A 16,277-nucleotide genomic window follows, 5' to 3' on the forward strand; every position below is an offset into this window, starting at 1 on the left:
AATTGCAATAGTTTGATCTAAATATGATTTTTGTTTATTTTTTGCACCTCATTTCAAGTCTAGCAGGTACATAAATAATTTCAACCAAATAATCACAAAAATTTCATTAATAATATGTTTTTAAAATAACTTTTTTAGTTATTTAGTGTACTGAATTCTCAAACTCTGACATTGATATCAGAAAGTAATTTGAATTAATGTGTACAATCCATAATACAAGTATATTCATTGAATCCATAAACAGTAATGTATGTTAATTGTCAATTAAGGCAAAATAAGCCTACCTTTAAAAAAATATTAATTATTAAAATTGTTTAGGGATAGTCTGTTCATTAGGTATAGGTCTGTGAGTTTAAAATAAAAGGTCAACTCTTTGATAAAATGCCAAGAACACCAGCTGCCTGCTCCATTGCATGTGGTTGCATATGGTCTTTGACAGTCTACAACTTTTTTAGATTCTTAATTATTTAATGTCATTGATATATTGTTATTGATTTTCAAGTAGAACTTGAAGTAGTTTAGTAATTAGGTAGTGTTGAATGGATGTACAGCTCTAGACCCACGGTGGTGGTTTGTGGTAGATCAGGTCGAGGGTGTTTATTTAATTGCCCAACGTATGATGATCATATATTACGATAATTAATTTAATCGTCCCACGTTGTTGGTGATATGTGATTTAGTTCAAGTATTTGAGTTATGATGCATTGCCCAAGGTTGGTGATGCCACATGATAAATCCCAAATGTGAGGTTGAGTCTATTGTAGTAATAATCAAATGTCCAATTTAGGTTAATATGAAGGTGTTGAATTAAGCTGTATGACGTAGTTCCAGTTCAAAGTTAGGTTATGTTAACCCGAGTACGTGGTCACTGCATGTTTTGAAAACTAATGTCATTTAGTCTTATTAATAATTTGTGTTAACTGCAAATATTGTTTTTACTTATTTGTAGAATTTTATATGAGATCAATCAATAATATGATTGAAAAGAAATTCCAATGAGGTCGTCAGTAAAACCACCTTTACGAATTATATCATGTCCCAGGTTAATAAGTTCTCACATATTTCACTCAAATAAAATAAAGGAAAACATTTAAAATGTCATCTTATTGTGGATTTTTATGGCATTTTCGACAAAATGAATCTAAACAATAATATTGAGAATTCATAAAACAGATTCCCGTGTAAAGTGCATCATCTTAATAACGATTTTCTGGATTGTTAAAGTTCTTTAGTCTTATTCAATGATCCAAAAAGTAATACGTTGTAAAATACTCTGTAGTAAGCATTCTGATGCTAATTAATCGATTGGGTACTTAAGTAAGAAATCTTAGGTATTTAGTATCTTCTTTACTTTTAAGTATGCTCATTGATTGGTATGACCAATTGTGGTGCCTTTATAAACACCAGAACTAGGTACACGTCTTTATATGAGGGTCATACAGAAAGTTTTGAGAAAGGAGAAAAATATTTGTACTAGAAGTTCAAAATGTTATGCGTTCAAAGTATCCTATCCAGTGTCAATGCATGTTGAAAACACCCAAGCACTCTTTTTTTGGAATCCAGTAAAAATATTCAGTGGTTGAGTCATCAATGTCAGTTTCTGACATCAATGTCAGTTTAAGTGAAAGAAGGGACAATGTATTCCTGACTTCACCCGAAAAAATTAAAGAGAATAATTCTGAGAAAAAAGCAATATCCTACCAGGTGTTTTTGTGAGTTGATGAATAACTACATGTCACACGTAGTGACATTAATCATATGATTTTTGTGTAAGTAATGTTAAAAGTAGTGTGAACAAGAAAAATTACATGTCAATTATGATTTTTTTTAATTGTTATGAAATGCTAAATTTTAACAAGATATTTACATTTACAATCTACAAAAGCTTAATAATTCTTGTAAATATAACGAATTATATTATAGTCATTATTAATCTATTGTAACACAATTATGTAAACTAAAATCAATGTTTATAATATGGGCTACTAAATGTAAATTTGATAATGTTTATAACTTGAATAAATGGGCTGACCCACGACCTTTGGGAATAAAATTAAAATTAATTATTATTACATTTGAAAGATAATTCATATTTATTTCACTGTATAATTGCTTAACATTATTGATTTACTATTTTATCATAACATTGTTTTGACTCAACTCCCCTTTCAATCTTATATACAAAAACTACCTAACTGTGGTTACATCCAGTCAAATATTTTCAAAACTATTAATTATTATTACTTCCAGGAAAATCTTAGGAAAACCCCATACAAAAATATATTTGGTCTTTAATATACAATTATTCAAACTAATGATATTGATTTTGCTAGTTTTAAACATGTGAAGAACCGATTAAATATTTTTAGGTTACCTACCTGGAAGTAAAGAGAGAAAAGAACTGGAGACTGCACTAAAGGAATTGGCCAGTAAAACAGAAGATGTTCCAATTATCATAGGAGGACAAGAGTTCAGAACAAAAGAAGTAAAATATCAAGTTATGGTAAGTATTCAATTGAAATATTGTCATCGTAGTGTACCTTTGTTTAAAGTTTATGATGTTGGGAGAATTGTGAAGGAAACATGTACCTTTCCTGATCATCATTCATATTTTATCAATACATATATGTGCCCTTTTGTGACAGAAACGGTGTAAAACTATTAGTGTGATATTATTTTGTATTTGACCATTTATGTCACATATGTGTTTAAATAAGTAAACTAACATTTGATCAGAAGACCAAATGTTGTTTACCTGTTAAACAACTTTTAACATTCATTAAATTTGTGTAAGCGGCAATAGTTAATTTTCTTAATTTTATATATATATATATATATATATATATATATATATATATATATATATAATATATACACACACCTCAAAACAATTAAAGGAATACTTTTATTGCGTCTTGTAAAACAAGTATTAATAACAGAAGAATGTTTGAACTTTGCACACTGATAAAGGAACCTCTTGGTAGCAAAGATAAATAATTCTTGTTTCTTTCTGACTAATTCAGTAAAAGATAAGAGTGATTATTTCGATATCATGTCCAAACAAAAATGAGATAAGGAAAGGTTCAGGTTCAGTTTTGTCACAAGCTGATCTCCTTCAGTCTGGATTAGGCTTCTATAGTTAGCCCTGTGTGTTTTTATTGTTATGGCGGGTGTTAGACGGTTTTTGTCTGAGAGTGATATCAGTAGAGCTGCTACTTTGATAGAAGTGGGAGTTTCCCAACGAGACGTGGGTAGGCGCTTAGGTGTGAGTCAGTCAGTAATTTCAAGATTATGGAACCGACATCAGGAGCTTAGGAACTCTTCGAAGATGCCCAGGACAAGGCCGCTCGAGATCCACCACGCACATAGAAGATCGATAGAATTCCATTTGGGCGGGACTCAGTATTAGTGTGGGGTGGCATAACAATTGACGGTCATACAGACCTTGTCATAATCCGAAACGGTTATTTGACAGTCCAGCGTTATGTGGACGAGGTGTTAGACGTTCATATTCGTCCGAGAGCAGAGCAAGCAGGTCAAAAGTTTTTATTTATGCAAGACGGAGCTCGGCCTTTGGATGAGCTGGAAATGGCGTTACGAGAAGAATGGGAGCGGTTACCTCAAGATAGCCTCAGACGACTCATCAGAACCATGCCACAGCATGTTCGTGTGGTTATATCAGCTAGAGGTGGCAATACAAGGTATTGAAAGTGAGATTCAAAAGACCAGATCATTTCTTATTACATTTGTACTTTAATAAGAGAGTTGTTTTCGTTTTAATTTTACGGTTTTAAACTTTGTTTACTGTTCTAGCCTAAAATAAAATATCATATAAAAAAACATATGCAATGTATTTTGCTTTCAACACCGACTTTGAAATTAAAAAAAAAATAATTAAAATTTCGAACCGTTAACCGAGTACATTCTGTCAAAAAAGTGATCCTTTAATTGTTTTGAGGTGTGTATATATATAATATATATATATATATATATATATATATATATATATATATATATATATATATAAGATATTATATATAAGTATTATATATATAAGTAAAAATATTTCTTGCACTTCTACTAACAAATTTAGACAATTCTCATAACAAACAAATAGAACATACATATTCATAGTAATCTATTTTTGGGGCTTTTGTTATACATTTGCGCTTAGTTGTTTTTTGTTCTTTGTGATTATTTAAGGCAATTTATTGGTAAAGTCCAAAATAATCGTAATATATCTAAGAATAAAAATCTACCTTTTTTACGAAAAAACTCCAACCTCGTTTATTAAAACCCAAAATTAACTTGAAACAACCTCTTAAACCAGTTTTTAAATAATCAGCATATTTTTTTTATCATTTAAATTTATTTGGACAAACTATAATAAGATTAGGTGTTAATCTCATATTTGTTATGCCATTTTCTTGGGTGTTAATTTATTATAACACGTTATTAAAATCATCACTGATATAACAACTAGGTAAATGAGGTATTAAATAGCATGTATTGTTGGAGAGAATTTGTATCCTTAGAAGAGTTCTATTAATAATGTTTATTGTTTTAGTTGTCAATAATACAGGGATGGCACAAAGTCTGGTCACCCCTTCTTAACTTACACCAAAAATGTTTAATGGACATACTATACATACGTTCAAGTTTCAGACTCTAATGGCTAAACGTGTTTTAATTGACATCTAATTGTTACCATTATATATGAAACAGAGAATTAATGAAAATCAACATATTTGTTGTAAGAATATAGAGGTAAGAGTATAGACTTTGTGCTCAGGGTGTAGAATAAAATTATAGCCGATACTACTCATTGTACAGTGTTCAATAGTGTGTAATGATTATTTATGTATTGTCTATTTCTATTTTTGTGATGCTTATTTATAATATAGAGTCAATAATGTGTTTTTAATCACATGTTGTGCAGCAATGCCAAATTTTATATAAATCACACCTAATTCAAAACACCTATAGAAAACCAAATATAAAATCATTAATGGCAAATTTTAGAGACTTAAAAATTTGAAAACATATTTTACATTCCGTAAAATGAGGTGAAAACAATATACAATTAAAACTTTTACTATAGCAGTTTTCCATTTCAAGCTGTACATTTTGAAGTAAATTTTAAGCTAATAAACTGTAATAGTGATATATTTGTTCATATATTTTGTTAATTTGCTCAATTTCTTTACCATAATCTCTCAGGAAGTATTAATCTCTGCAATTATAAACAATTGTTATTTTGTTTGAAAGTCATTAGCTGACAAAACCTAAAATAAGTCTGTAGTATTTTAGACCCAAGATTTACAGAGGAAGAGGATGGTTAATAAATAACTTCATGTTATACTATTCAACAAAAATTCTGAAGTTCTACTTTTCGTATGATTTACTACAATATATATTTTTTAACTTAGGGAAATGAAATATTTTAATTTACTGTAGTTTAAAATCCTATTTTGTCCACTAATTTGTTATATGCCTAATAGTTGGTTTAGTTTGGTTTGAACCAAGCATATACATGTTGTGTTAATTGTAATTTCTTACGTTTCAAAAATAATAGCTCCAATTTTTATGTTATTTTTACACATTTTTAAATTTTATGCATGCAAGATTTTTAATCATATAATTAAATTAAAGTTGTTGCTTTTACTTATAAGTACTTTACAATGTATATTCCAATCAAATGTATTTTCATTTACTAATTATTTTCCTATCGCTTATATTTAATTATTTTTCATGCACATATGAAAGTTTTCATCAAGTCTGAGGTGCAAATTAAAGATGGAAGATGCATTGGGAGAATTTTTAGTAATATTGGGCAATGGGATGTGTTAGATGGGTGGGAGGGGGAGTAGGTACTATCAATAGACACAGATGATGTCACTCAAGTGGAGTTGCCTAGCTTTCCAATGTCATCAACGAAAGCCCCAGCTGTAGTCATATTGGTGTCATTTCACATCTATCAATGGCTAACCTCACTTAGTTTACTGTACTCATTTAATAATAGTACCCAATTAATAGTTTGACTCATAGGTATTTCATTCATTATGCTTTGAAACCAGAACAACTTCTGTTGAAAGTAAATAACTATGGTTTATTTTATAGTATTTAATTTCTTGAAATATCAACAGCATAAAATTAAATATTATACTAAAGTACTGTGGCTGTAACAATTTATTTAATTAAATAAATAAATATCACAGTTGTAATCATGAAATATGATCATACATATTAATATATTCAATAAAATTAATCAAAGTTTTGTATTCTGGACTTAAAGCATAAATAACCAATGTTTAGAATTAATTATATGTTATATTTTAAAATATAGTAAAGGATTATTTACTAATATTATTTAAATATGTTTGTCTGAATGAATGTATTTATATAATAAAGATGTCAGATTAGTACTGGGTGGCCCAAAAGTGGGTGTATATATATATATATATATATATATATATATATAATTTCAATAAACATTGAATTCGCAAAAAGTACTTGCTCCGCCCGGGAGCATGTATATTATTTATATACATAATCGATTGTGCCTCTCTTTTGCTTCAAAGTTAAACAATGGCAAGAAATATAGATAACTGTATATCTATTTTTGGACCACTCTGAATATTGGTAGACTAAATCTCCTTATAATTTTTAATTCTTAATTTGGACTAAACTCGGCATGATTTTTAATTCTTTGTTTAACATTCATTTAGGTTATGGATAATTTTAAAGAATAATGAGATTACAGATATTTCCATCATTAGTAATGTGATAATCCTTCCCATCCATATTAGAGTAAACCCCATGTGGTGAAGAAGGTTTCCACGTTTGTGAATAATGGCAAATCTCGCCATTAAAGTGTTTGTCTTTGATTGAGAACTGTAGTTCATAAAACTGATTGTAAAATAAGTTAGAATGTTAAGTGAATATAAGAACAGATACACTTTATTCATAATTCTCACCAACCTGTTATTTCTTCGAAACTGATTGTCATAGCGTCCAAACCGTTTTATAGCTTTTTCCATGAGGGGAGGATGATATTATAATTCTGGAGATCTATGCTTAAATTCTGTTCCTATGTCGAATTGCTTGTTACATATGAACATTGTTTATAGTGACTGTATGATGACTTTATATGAGATTTTAAGTTGTTGCATTTTTATTATAATTGTCTTTTTAGTTTGACTATATCTGTTTCGACTTTATGTAGTCTCTTCAGTTATAGATAGGTCTAAAGACCACTATGAGGCAATGTTATTATTGTGTAGCAACAGTGATGGTTGAATTGACAATCACTAGCTCGTTATAAGCAGCAATAAAATCATAGTTACTGCCCTAAGGGTAGTATGAGTACATAAGATATTTGCTTTTACAAACGCCTTCTGTCTGTAATGTCCTGATTACTAAATTTTGTAAGAGACTGAATATTACCTCAACGTTTATCAAATTAAAATAAGAATTTTGAGTTATTAATTGAGTAGTGACAGATTGCAGTAGCTCTGTTACAATAGGTGACATATTTATGTTACCTCAGGAGGTGGAGAACTTGGCACAAATCATTGTAGCTAATATTTGTTATAAATATGACATATATTTATCAGGATCAGTTTGGATGTAAATTACTATCATGTGTTGAAAACTGAAAGACGTTTCTATGTTTTTAATCATGCTCTCCTCTAATCATCATGAATAATTTGACAAAATCTGTGATTTTTTCAAATAGAGAAACTCCTATATAGTACATAGGCAGTATACTGTATAATGTAATGCAGGGGTGCCCAACCTTTTTTACCCAAGGGCCACATTGTAAAGCCTTTATGGCCAGGCGGGCCAACATCCCAGGGGATTTGGAACCCCAAACAAAACGTATTGCCCGGGGTTTGTTCCAGAAATCTTGTGCAAAATATGAGTTTTAAGGTTATTTGGCCCTTGTTTCCTGATTATTGTAATTTCTTATTATTTATTAGTTGTTAGGTAAAGGTTTATAATATATTATGTTTTAGGTTCTTTTAGTAGAAATAAATATAAACCCAGACTTTTGGATGTTTGCTCTAATTCTGAGGGAACAATAAAAAAGTCACCAATACATTGAATACATTGATTTTAATTAATCCTACTAGGAGTTGGGTAGGGGTTACGTCGCCGCACCGCGCGCTGTGCCGTGCTTACGCACGCTCTATTCGCCAGCCGGCAGCCACCACCGTAGTCAGTGAAACCTGTCTACAACTACTTTACTTCTTTCAACACTCATACTCCACCAAATGAATACGGCTCGTTCTACATGAAATCGGCTGGACTGCTTGGTTCTCAAAATTTGTATTTATTTAATATTTTAAATGCTTGTAAACAAATTTGGTTGTTTTAGCAACAAGGCGGGCCACATAAAACTGACTCGCGGGCCGTAGGTTGGGCAGCCCTGATGTAATGTATATAAAGCTCAAAAATTGGTTTCAATTATTTGTAATTCCCTAAAGTAGTTTTTAACTGAGTTTTGTTTTTTTTCTTTTAAGATGTGGGTTAAACTTTCTTTTGTTGTGTCACCAAAAGCGGTTATGCCATAAGCAATATTAAAGTGTATGTGCAAAATTAATCTGTTTGTACACATCAATATTACGCAATAAAACTTACTGATTTCCTGGTCAGACGCTTGTCCAATAAAAAAAAATTAAAGCGGGTCCTCCCTGGGGTAGCTCTCTCATTAAAAAAAGATTCATCAAAATCAATTCAGTAGTTTCAGAAAATCAGTGAATACATAAAAAAAGAATCACAGAAACAGGTTGAGTTGTATGATGTCCTCCTTTGTGAAGTTGTTGTGTTGGTTTAAAAGGGCATTTGCCTAAGCGTACAAGCCAGAATTTTTTCTATGGAACACAAATATAAATGTGTTTGTGTCAATTCAGATAGTAATCAATGATCAATCTTGGAAACTTAATTCTTTTGTTAATTCGATACAAAATGCCTCTGTGTCTTTATTTGTTTCTCTTAATGCAAAAACTAACCTTATTCTAACTTGTGTTTTAGGATTTCCATTTTAAGATAAAAGTGAGTTTCAAGTGTTGAAATGTTCTGTATCAGCATGCCTAAACAGCAGCACACATTTTCACAATGATTCTTATCCTTTGTTTTACTTTGATCATTATTCCTATCAAAATATACGATTCTTGACATCAGTAGTTTTTAACATTGTAACCTTATACAACCAATAACCCCTATATTATATGAGATAACATATCTGTTATTTTGGTTACATTCATATTTTCTCCCCTTTTCCTTAATACACATAAGGCCAGTCCTGGTTCAAGATTTGTTTTAAATTAAATATATTAAGATTTTAGTGGATTGATTTTTCTGATTTAAAATGTGGGATTGTAACACAACACTTTAAATCAATTACAAAATAATGTTCACTACTCTTCAATAAATAATAAAATACTGTTTAAAGTTGTGAAAATAACTTACATACAATCTTGTTATAGATTAAGAAAACTTCAGGCTTTTTTGTTTACGCTTTTTAGCTTTATTTAAATCTATTGTTTTGAAGTCCCGTACATATATTGTCTTAAATAAACTCAATATTTTCAGCTGCAGTTTGACCAATTCAATATTTTTTATCATTCTATGTAAGTTTTTATTTTTACAGCCTCATGACCATAAAAAGAAGATAGCTCAGTTTTATTACGCATCACCGGTAAGTAATTTTACATACAAATATTTAAATTTTAAATTTATAACTACTAAAATTTTAATGTACTTTTGGCAGGATTTAGTGATAACATTGTTTTAAGTATAGTAGCCATTTTTCATCCCTCTTTTTAGGACCAAATATAATAATTTCATGTGACTAAAAGCTAAGTGAAGCTAACATAAAATGTTATTGTTTAAATTTTATTTGCAGGCAGATAAACTGAAATAGGAAGGTTTTAACATAGAAGAAATTGCACTGCATTATGTTTTCTATTATACTATCAAATTCAGTATAATGTAATGAACAAAAAACAAACTATCATCAATATATTCATTCATTAACTCATATGACACAAATATGTTATAAAGCATTATATGAAAGTAAAATATTAATTCAATTTATTATTTCCATTAACTAGATTTTATTACAAGAAATATAATTAAATATTGTAGTTTGGATTTTAGCTGACTATAACAAAGTACTGTAGCAACAATAAACTGCCACCTGGTCCTAAAAAGAGTGCATGTTAAAAGGTGATTTTAAGGCAAATAAAATATCTGTTCACAAGATTGTTATGGAATTTAATTGGCATTCTGTGTAAGTATTAGCACACATACAATGTTGATTAGATAACATAGCATATGGAAACATAGTAGTGCTTGAGTAACTTTATCTAAACCGATAACTCCATGTAATGGATCTTAAGTGAAGGAATCAGAACTGGAAAGATTGTCTGTAGCTCTAGAAGTGTTTTTATTATACATATAAGATGTTACTAAAAAAAACCTAAATAATAATGGCATATCAGTGTAATTATTTTTTATTTAAACTAGACCTTCAAACACTGAATGGTATTCTTATTGTACCATTACAAATTGGGATTTTGTTAGATATTAGAGATTCAACAAACTATAACTGGAGAGTTTCCTATTTGTTCAATAACATTATTTAAACTAGACCTTCAAACACTGAATGGTATTTTTATTGTACCATTACAAATTGGGATTTTGTTAGATATTAGAGATTCAACAAACTATAACTGGAGAGTTTCCTATTTGTTCAATAACATTATTTAAACTAGACCTTCAAACACTGAATGGTATTTTTATTGTACCATTACAAATTGGGATTTTGTTAGATATTAGAGATTCAACAAACTATAACTGGAGAGTTTCCTATTTGTTCAATAACATTATTTAAACTAGACCTTCAAACACTGAATGGTATTTTTATTGTACCATTACAAATTGGGATTTTGTTAGATATTAGAGATTCAACAAACTATAACTGGAGAGTTTCCTATTTGTTCAATAACATTATTTAAACTAGACCTTCAAACACTGAATGGTATTTTTATTGTACCATTACAAATTGGGATTTTGTTAGATATTAGAGATTCAACAAACTATAACTGGAGAGTTTCCTATTTGTTCAATAACATTATTTAAACTAGACCTTCAAACACTGAATGGTATTTTTATTGTACCATTACAAATTGGGATTTTGTTAGATATTGGAGATTCAACAAACTATAACTGGAGAGTTTCCTATTTGTTCAATAACATTATTTGCAGGAGTGTTTAGAATTCCTTCCTTCATAATGTCAGATAACATATATTTAGGACTCTAAAAGTAAAAATACTGGTTTTTACAAAATTATCCATTCATATGTGTCAGCATTGAGTGTGATCAAAAAACTTATTGGTATCGAGCATTGATATGTAGCAAACACTCAGATGTGCATATTGAAAGTTTTTTACATGTATTTTGTTATTCAAATAAGCAAAACGTTATAAGCAAATCTAAAAACTTTTAATCTATACAGGGGTTTTCAAACCACAAATCTCACTATCTTAACACTTTTTAAACTCTTGCTAAACATTTTAGATCATTTTTATCTCAGGATAGTTAAGACAATTTTTTTTACAGAGAGTCCCTTTTAACCCTTATTCTGCTTGTTCATACGGGCCACTGGTCTGTGAAAGGACCTTATTAAACAGAATATGGAGGAGAGTCGGTACAAGGTCAATGGTACTGATAAATAGTGCTATGGTCATAGACAGGATTTGAGAAAACCCCAATGTAACTAACTAGTTTCAATATTGAAAATTACAAAAAAATCCCTTAAAGCCACTTTAGGATGTAAGTGCCTCAAGTACATATGTATGAACATGAATATGTGTTCATTAACAGATAAAGCATTTGTCTTATGTGACACGGAAAATGTTTTTAATAAATAAAAACTTTCAGATAAATGTTGTAATATTATAAATGCCGCTTTTCCTGGTATACCTGGAGTATGATTTTCTAAACTTAATAAGGTTTTAGTTATTCCTGGTTAAACAATGTGTAGAAAAGTTGGTATTTGTTTTTCTGGAAGATCCTCTAAACACTTGGTGTTCAATCTTGATATCCAACCTACTTGTTGAATCATGGGGATGAATTTGTACAACTAACTGCTGAAATGTCCTTTGAAGTGCCTTCTCTTACTGAATGGGGAAGCTGCTTATTCTTGTTCTAGTCAGAATTTACCTTACCCTTTTCTTTAATTGTTGCTTGTAGTCTATGAAACACTATACAACTATGTATCACAATTAGGGTAGTAATTCCGTTCACTACTATGTATCATAACTAGGGTAGTAATTCCGTTTACAACTAGGTATCAGAATTAGGGTAGTAATCCCATATACAACTAATATCCCTCACCCTCACTGATAGGGTATACGAAATTCTAACCCACTTCTTAAGAAGTGCTGAAAACAACCAAATTTTGCACGCACGTAGCTTTTTACCTTCCAAACCACCGGCGAAAAAGTCTGAAAAAACCGGATTTTTTTTTACTTTTTGAATCCCCTCAAAAAAAATTCGCGAACTGAACCCCTTTTTGCCCCATTAGCAGGATTTTTTTCTTTGAAGCCCGATTAGCGGCGGAAAAAAACCGTTAGAGGCTAGCTCGCCTCGGAATCTGACAACATAAATCGCTTAGTCCGGGAATGAAGTGTGTTCTACATAAAGAGGGTCTAGTGGTATTTTGCGCTTTCTACTATATTGGTTTGGCCGCAAAATGCAATTTTTGTGTAAAATTTTTCCGCAATTTTGCAACTTTCTCATTTTACCTTCCAGGCTCGATAGAGAGCTGACCGTTGGCTCGAAGCTCTAAACTAATTTTCAATGGGATTTTTTAGAAAACAATGCGATCTACAAAAAAGGGTCCAGTAATATTTTTTGCCCTTTCCTTAATGGTTTGGTTGAGCCGAAAAAACGGCATTTAAATATGTCGCTATCTCAAGTTTTTACATTAAGAATTTTGTTTCTGGGTTTCTATATCAGCAGAAACTTACAAGTTAGGCTAGATTAAAAAACGAAATTTTAATGCAAAAATAAGACCGATCTAACAAAAAAGGTTCAGTGACCTTTTGCCCTATCTCTAACGGTGTGGCCAAATATACAGTATATTATTTTGTAATTTTTTTACGTGAATATGTTTTTACTGGATGACGATATCGGTTGACCCGTTTATTCCTATCCTAGCTTAAACTTAAAACACTTTATTAAATAGCCATTAATAGGATCTACAAAAAAAGGTTTCAGTAGCTTTTTGTTGTATACCTTTCCGTAAGCCTGTTTATATACCCGCTCTCAATGGCAAAATCTTTCTTGTGAATTGGCAATTTTAAGGGTTGTTTTATTTTTTCCGATATAGAATTGGTACAATTAATATACAGTTTCAGATTGGAATTTGTCAATTAGTTCGTAAAAACCCAGTGTCTAGTATAAGTGGCTAATAGAGCACATCGCGGAATTGGCCCATGAGCGTTAGCCATAAGGTTATTTTTAAGTTTACAAAAAAAGTTTTGGATTTCATTCATACATAATATCATCCAGATTTTTGTTTTTTCATTTTTATAACCATAATGGTGATGTTAGTGAATTTCATTTTTTAGAACAATTTCTATTTTTATCATCTTCCCGAATACTCCAGTTGCTTAGCTTGTTTATCCCTTATATATATATACAGCCGCATATAGTATACCTCACATCAATGATAGGGTATGACGATAAATTCTAACTAACCCACTTCTAGAAGTGCTTGGAAAACTCCAAAATTTTGCACGGCACGTAGCTTTTACCTTCAACACCACCGGGAAAAAGTCTGAAAACCGGAAATTTTTACCTTTTGAACCCCTCAAAAAAATTGACAAACTTTCGCACTTTTTCCACCCCTTGCAGGCATATTCTTTGAAGACCCGTTTGCGGCGTGCGAACCGTTTAGAAGTGCTAGCTCGGGATTTCGGACCACAAAATCGTTAGTCGGGAAAGAAGTGTTCTTCAAAGAGGTTCTAGTGGAATTTTGCTCTATCTCTATTGGTTTGGGCCGCTAAATGCAATTTTGTGTAAAATTTTTCGCAATTTTTCACTTTTCTCAATTTACCTTCCAGTGCTCGATAGAGGCCGAAACCGTTGGGTCGCGAGCTCAAAACTAAATTCTTCAATGGGATTCGAAAACAAATGCGAATCTACAAAAAAGGTCCAGTAATATTTTTGGCCCTATCACTTAATTGGTTTTTGGCCGAAAAAAAACGCATTTTAAAATATGTCGCTTTCCTCAAGTTTTTACTTCTAGAAATTTTGTTTCTGGGTTCTATATCAGCGAAAACCTTTTTTAAAGTTAGGCTAGATTACAAAAACGAATTTTAAATTGCAAAATTAAGACGATCTACAAAAAAGGTTCAGTGGACCATTTTGCCCACTATCCATCTAACCGGTTTGGCCAATAAAAGCTAATATTTTGTAATTTTTTTTTTACTGTGAATAATGTATGTTTTTACTGGGAGACGATATCGGTTGACCCGTTTATCCTAGCTTAATACTTAAACACTTTTTATTAAACTAGCCATTTAATAGGATCTACTACAAAAAAAAGGTTCAGTAGCTTCTTTGTTGTATACCTTTCCGTAAGCCTGTTATACGCCACTTCAATGGCAAAATCTTTCCTTGTGAATTGGGCAATTTTTTAACGGGTTCATGCTTTTATTTTTTTCCGAATAGAATTGGTTACAATTAATAACAGTTTCAGAATTTGAATTTGTTTTAGTTCGTAAACCCCAGTGACTAGTATAAAGTGAGCTAATAGACGCACATCGCGATTGGCTGAGCGTTAGCTAAAGGTTATTTTTAATTTACAAATAAAGTTTTTTATTTCATTCATATAATATATCAGATTTTGTTTTCATTCTTTATAACCATATGGTGATGTATTAATTTCTTTTTTTTAGAAACAATTCCTTTTATCATCTTCCGAACTCATGTTGCTCAGCTTGTTTATTCACCTTTATCTAATTACAGCCCGCATATGTAAGCTCACTCCGCACTGATAGGGTATACGAAATTATAACCCCACTTCTAGAAGTGCTGGGAATAACAACACCAAATTTTGCACGTCTCGTAGCTTTTAACCTTCAAACCAACCGGGAAAAGTCTTGAAAACCGGAAGAATTTTTACTTTTGAACGCCCTCAAAAAAAATTGACAAACTTTCGCACTTTTTCACCCTCGCAGGCATTTCTTTGTAAGCCCAAAAGATAGCGGGCGAAACCGTTAGAGCTAGCTCGGATCTGACACAAAATCGTTAAGTCGGGAATGAAGTGTTATACAAAAGAGGTCTAGTGGGAATTTTTGCTCTATCTCTATTGGTTGGTGGGCCGCAAAATGCAATTTTGTGTTCAAATTTTTTCCGCAATTTTTTCACTTTATCATTTACCTTCCACGGCTCGAAAGAGGCAGAACCTGTTGGTTCAGCAGCTCAAAATTATTATCAAATGGGATTTAGAAAACAATGCGGATCTACAAAAAAGGTCCAGTTAATATTTTGCCCTCCTATCCTTAATTGGTTTGGCCGAAAAAAACGCAATTCTAATAATGTCGCATTTTCTCAAGTTTTACTTCAGAATTTTCGTACTTCTGGGATTCTATATTTCAGCAGAAAACTTTAATGTTAGTGCTAGATTAAAAAACGAATATTAATTGCAAAAATAAAGACGATCTACAATAAAAAGGTTCAGTGACCTTTGTGCCCTATCTCTAACGGTTTGGCCAATAAAATGCTAATAATTTTGTAATTTTTTTTACGTGAATAATGTTTTTACTGGAGGACGATATTCGGTTGACCCCGTTTATTCCTAGCTTAAACTTAAACACTTTATTAGAATAGCCCATTAATAGGATCTACAAAAAAGGTATCAGTAAAGCTTTTTGTTGTATACCTGTTCCGTAAGCCTGTTATACGCTCTGCAAAATGGCAAAATCTTTCTTGTGAATTGGCAATTATTTAAGGGTGTTTTATTTTTTTCCGAATAAGAATTAGGGTACAATTAATAAAGCAGATTTTCAGATTGAATTTGTATTAGTTCGTAAACCCAGTGACTAGTATAAAGTGGCTAATAGAGCTCACCGTCGCAAATTGGCTGAAGCGTTTAGCCAAAGGTTATTTTTAAATAATTTACATTAAAAGTTTATTTCATTCATATAATATATCAGATTTTGTTTCCATTTTTTATAACCATATGGTGATTGTTATT

The 16,277-nt window shown here is 31.0% G+C and overlaps 1 protein-coding gene across 1 annotated transcript in view; it reads left to right on the forward strand.

The window, feature by feature from the left end:
* LOC124362677 (delta-1-pyrroline-5-carboxylate dehydrogenase, mitochondrial) overlaps positions 1 to 16,277 on the forward strand; it is a 67,713-nt gene that overhangs the window by 17,780 nt on the left and 33,656 nt on the right. Inside the window, 2 exon segments of the mRNA XM_046817377.1 lie at positions 2,370 to 2,503; positions 9,656 to 9,703. Coding sequence (XP_046673333.1) covers positions 2,370 to 2,503; positions 9,656 to 9,703 — 182 coding nt within the window.

This window comes from Homalodisca vitripennis, chromosome 5 (genome assembly GCF_021130785.1).
Source record: "Homalodisca vitripennis isolate AUS2020 chromosome 5, UT_GWSS_2.1, whole genome shotgun sequence".
In the NCBI taxonomy this organism is placed as follows: Eukaryota; Metazoa; Arthropoda; class Insecta; order Hemiptera; family Cicadellidae; genus Homalodisca; species Homalodisca vitripennis.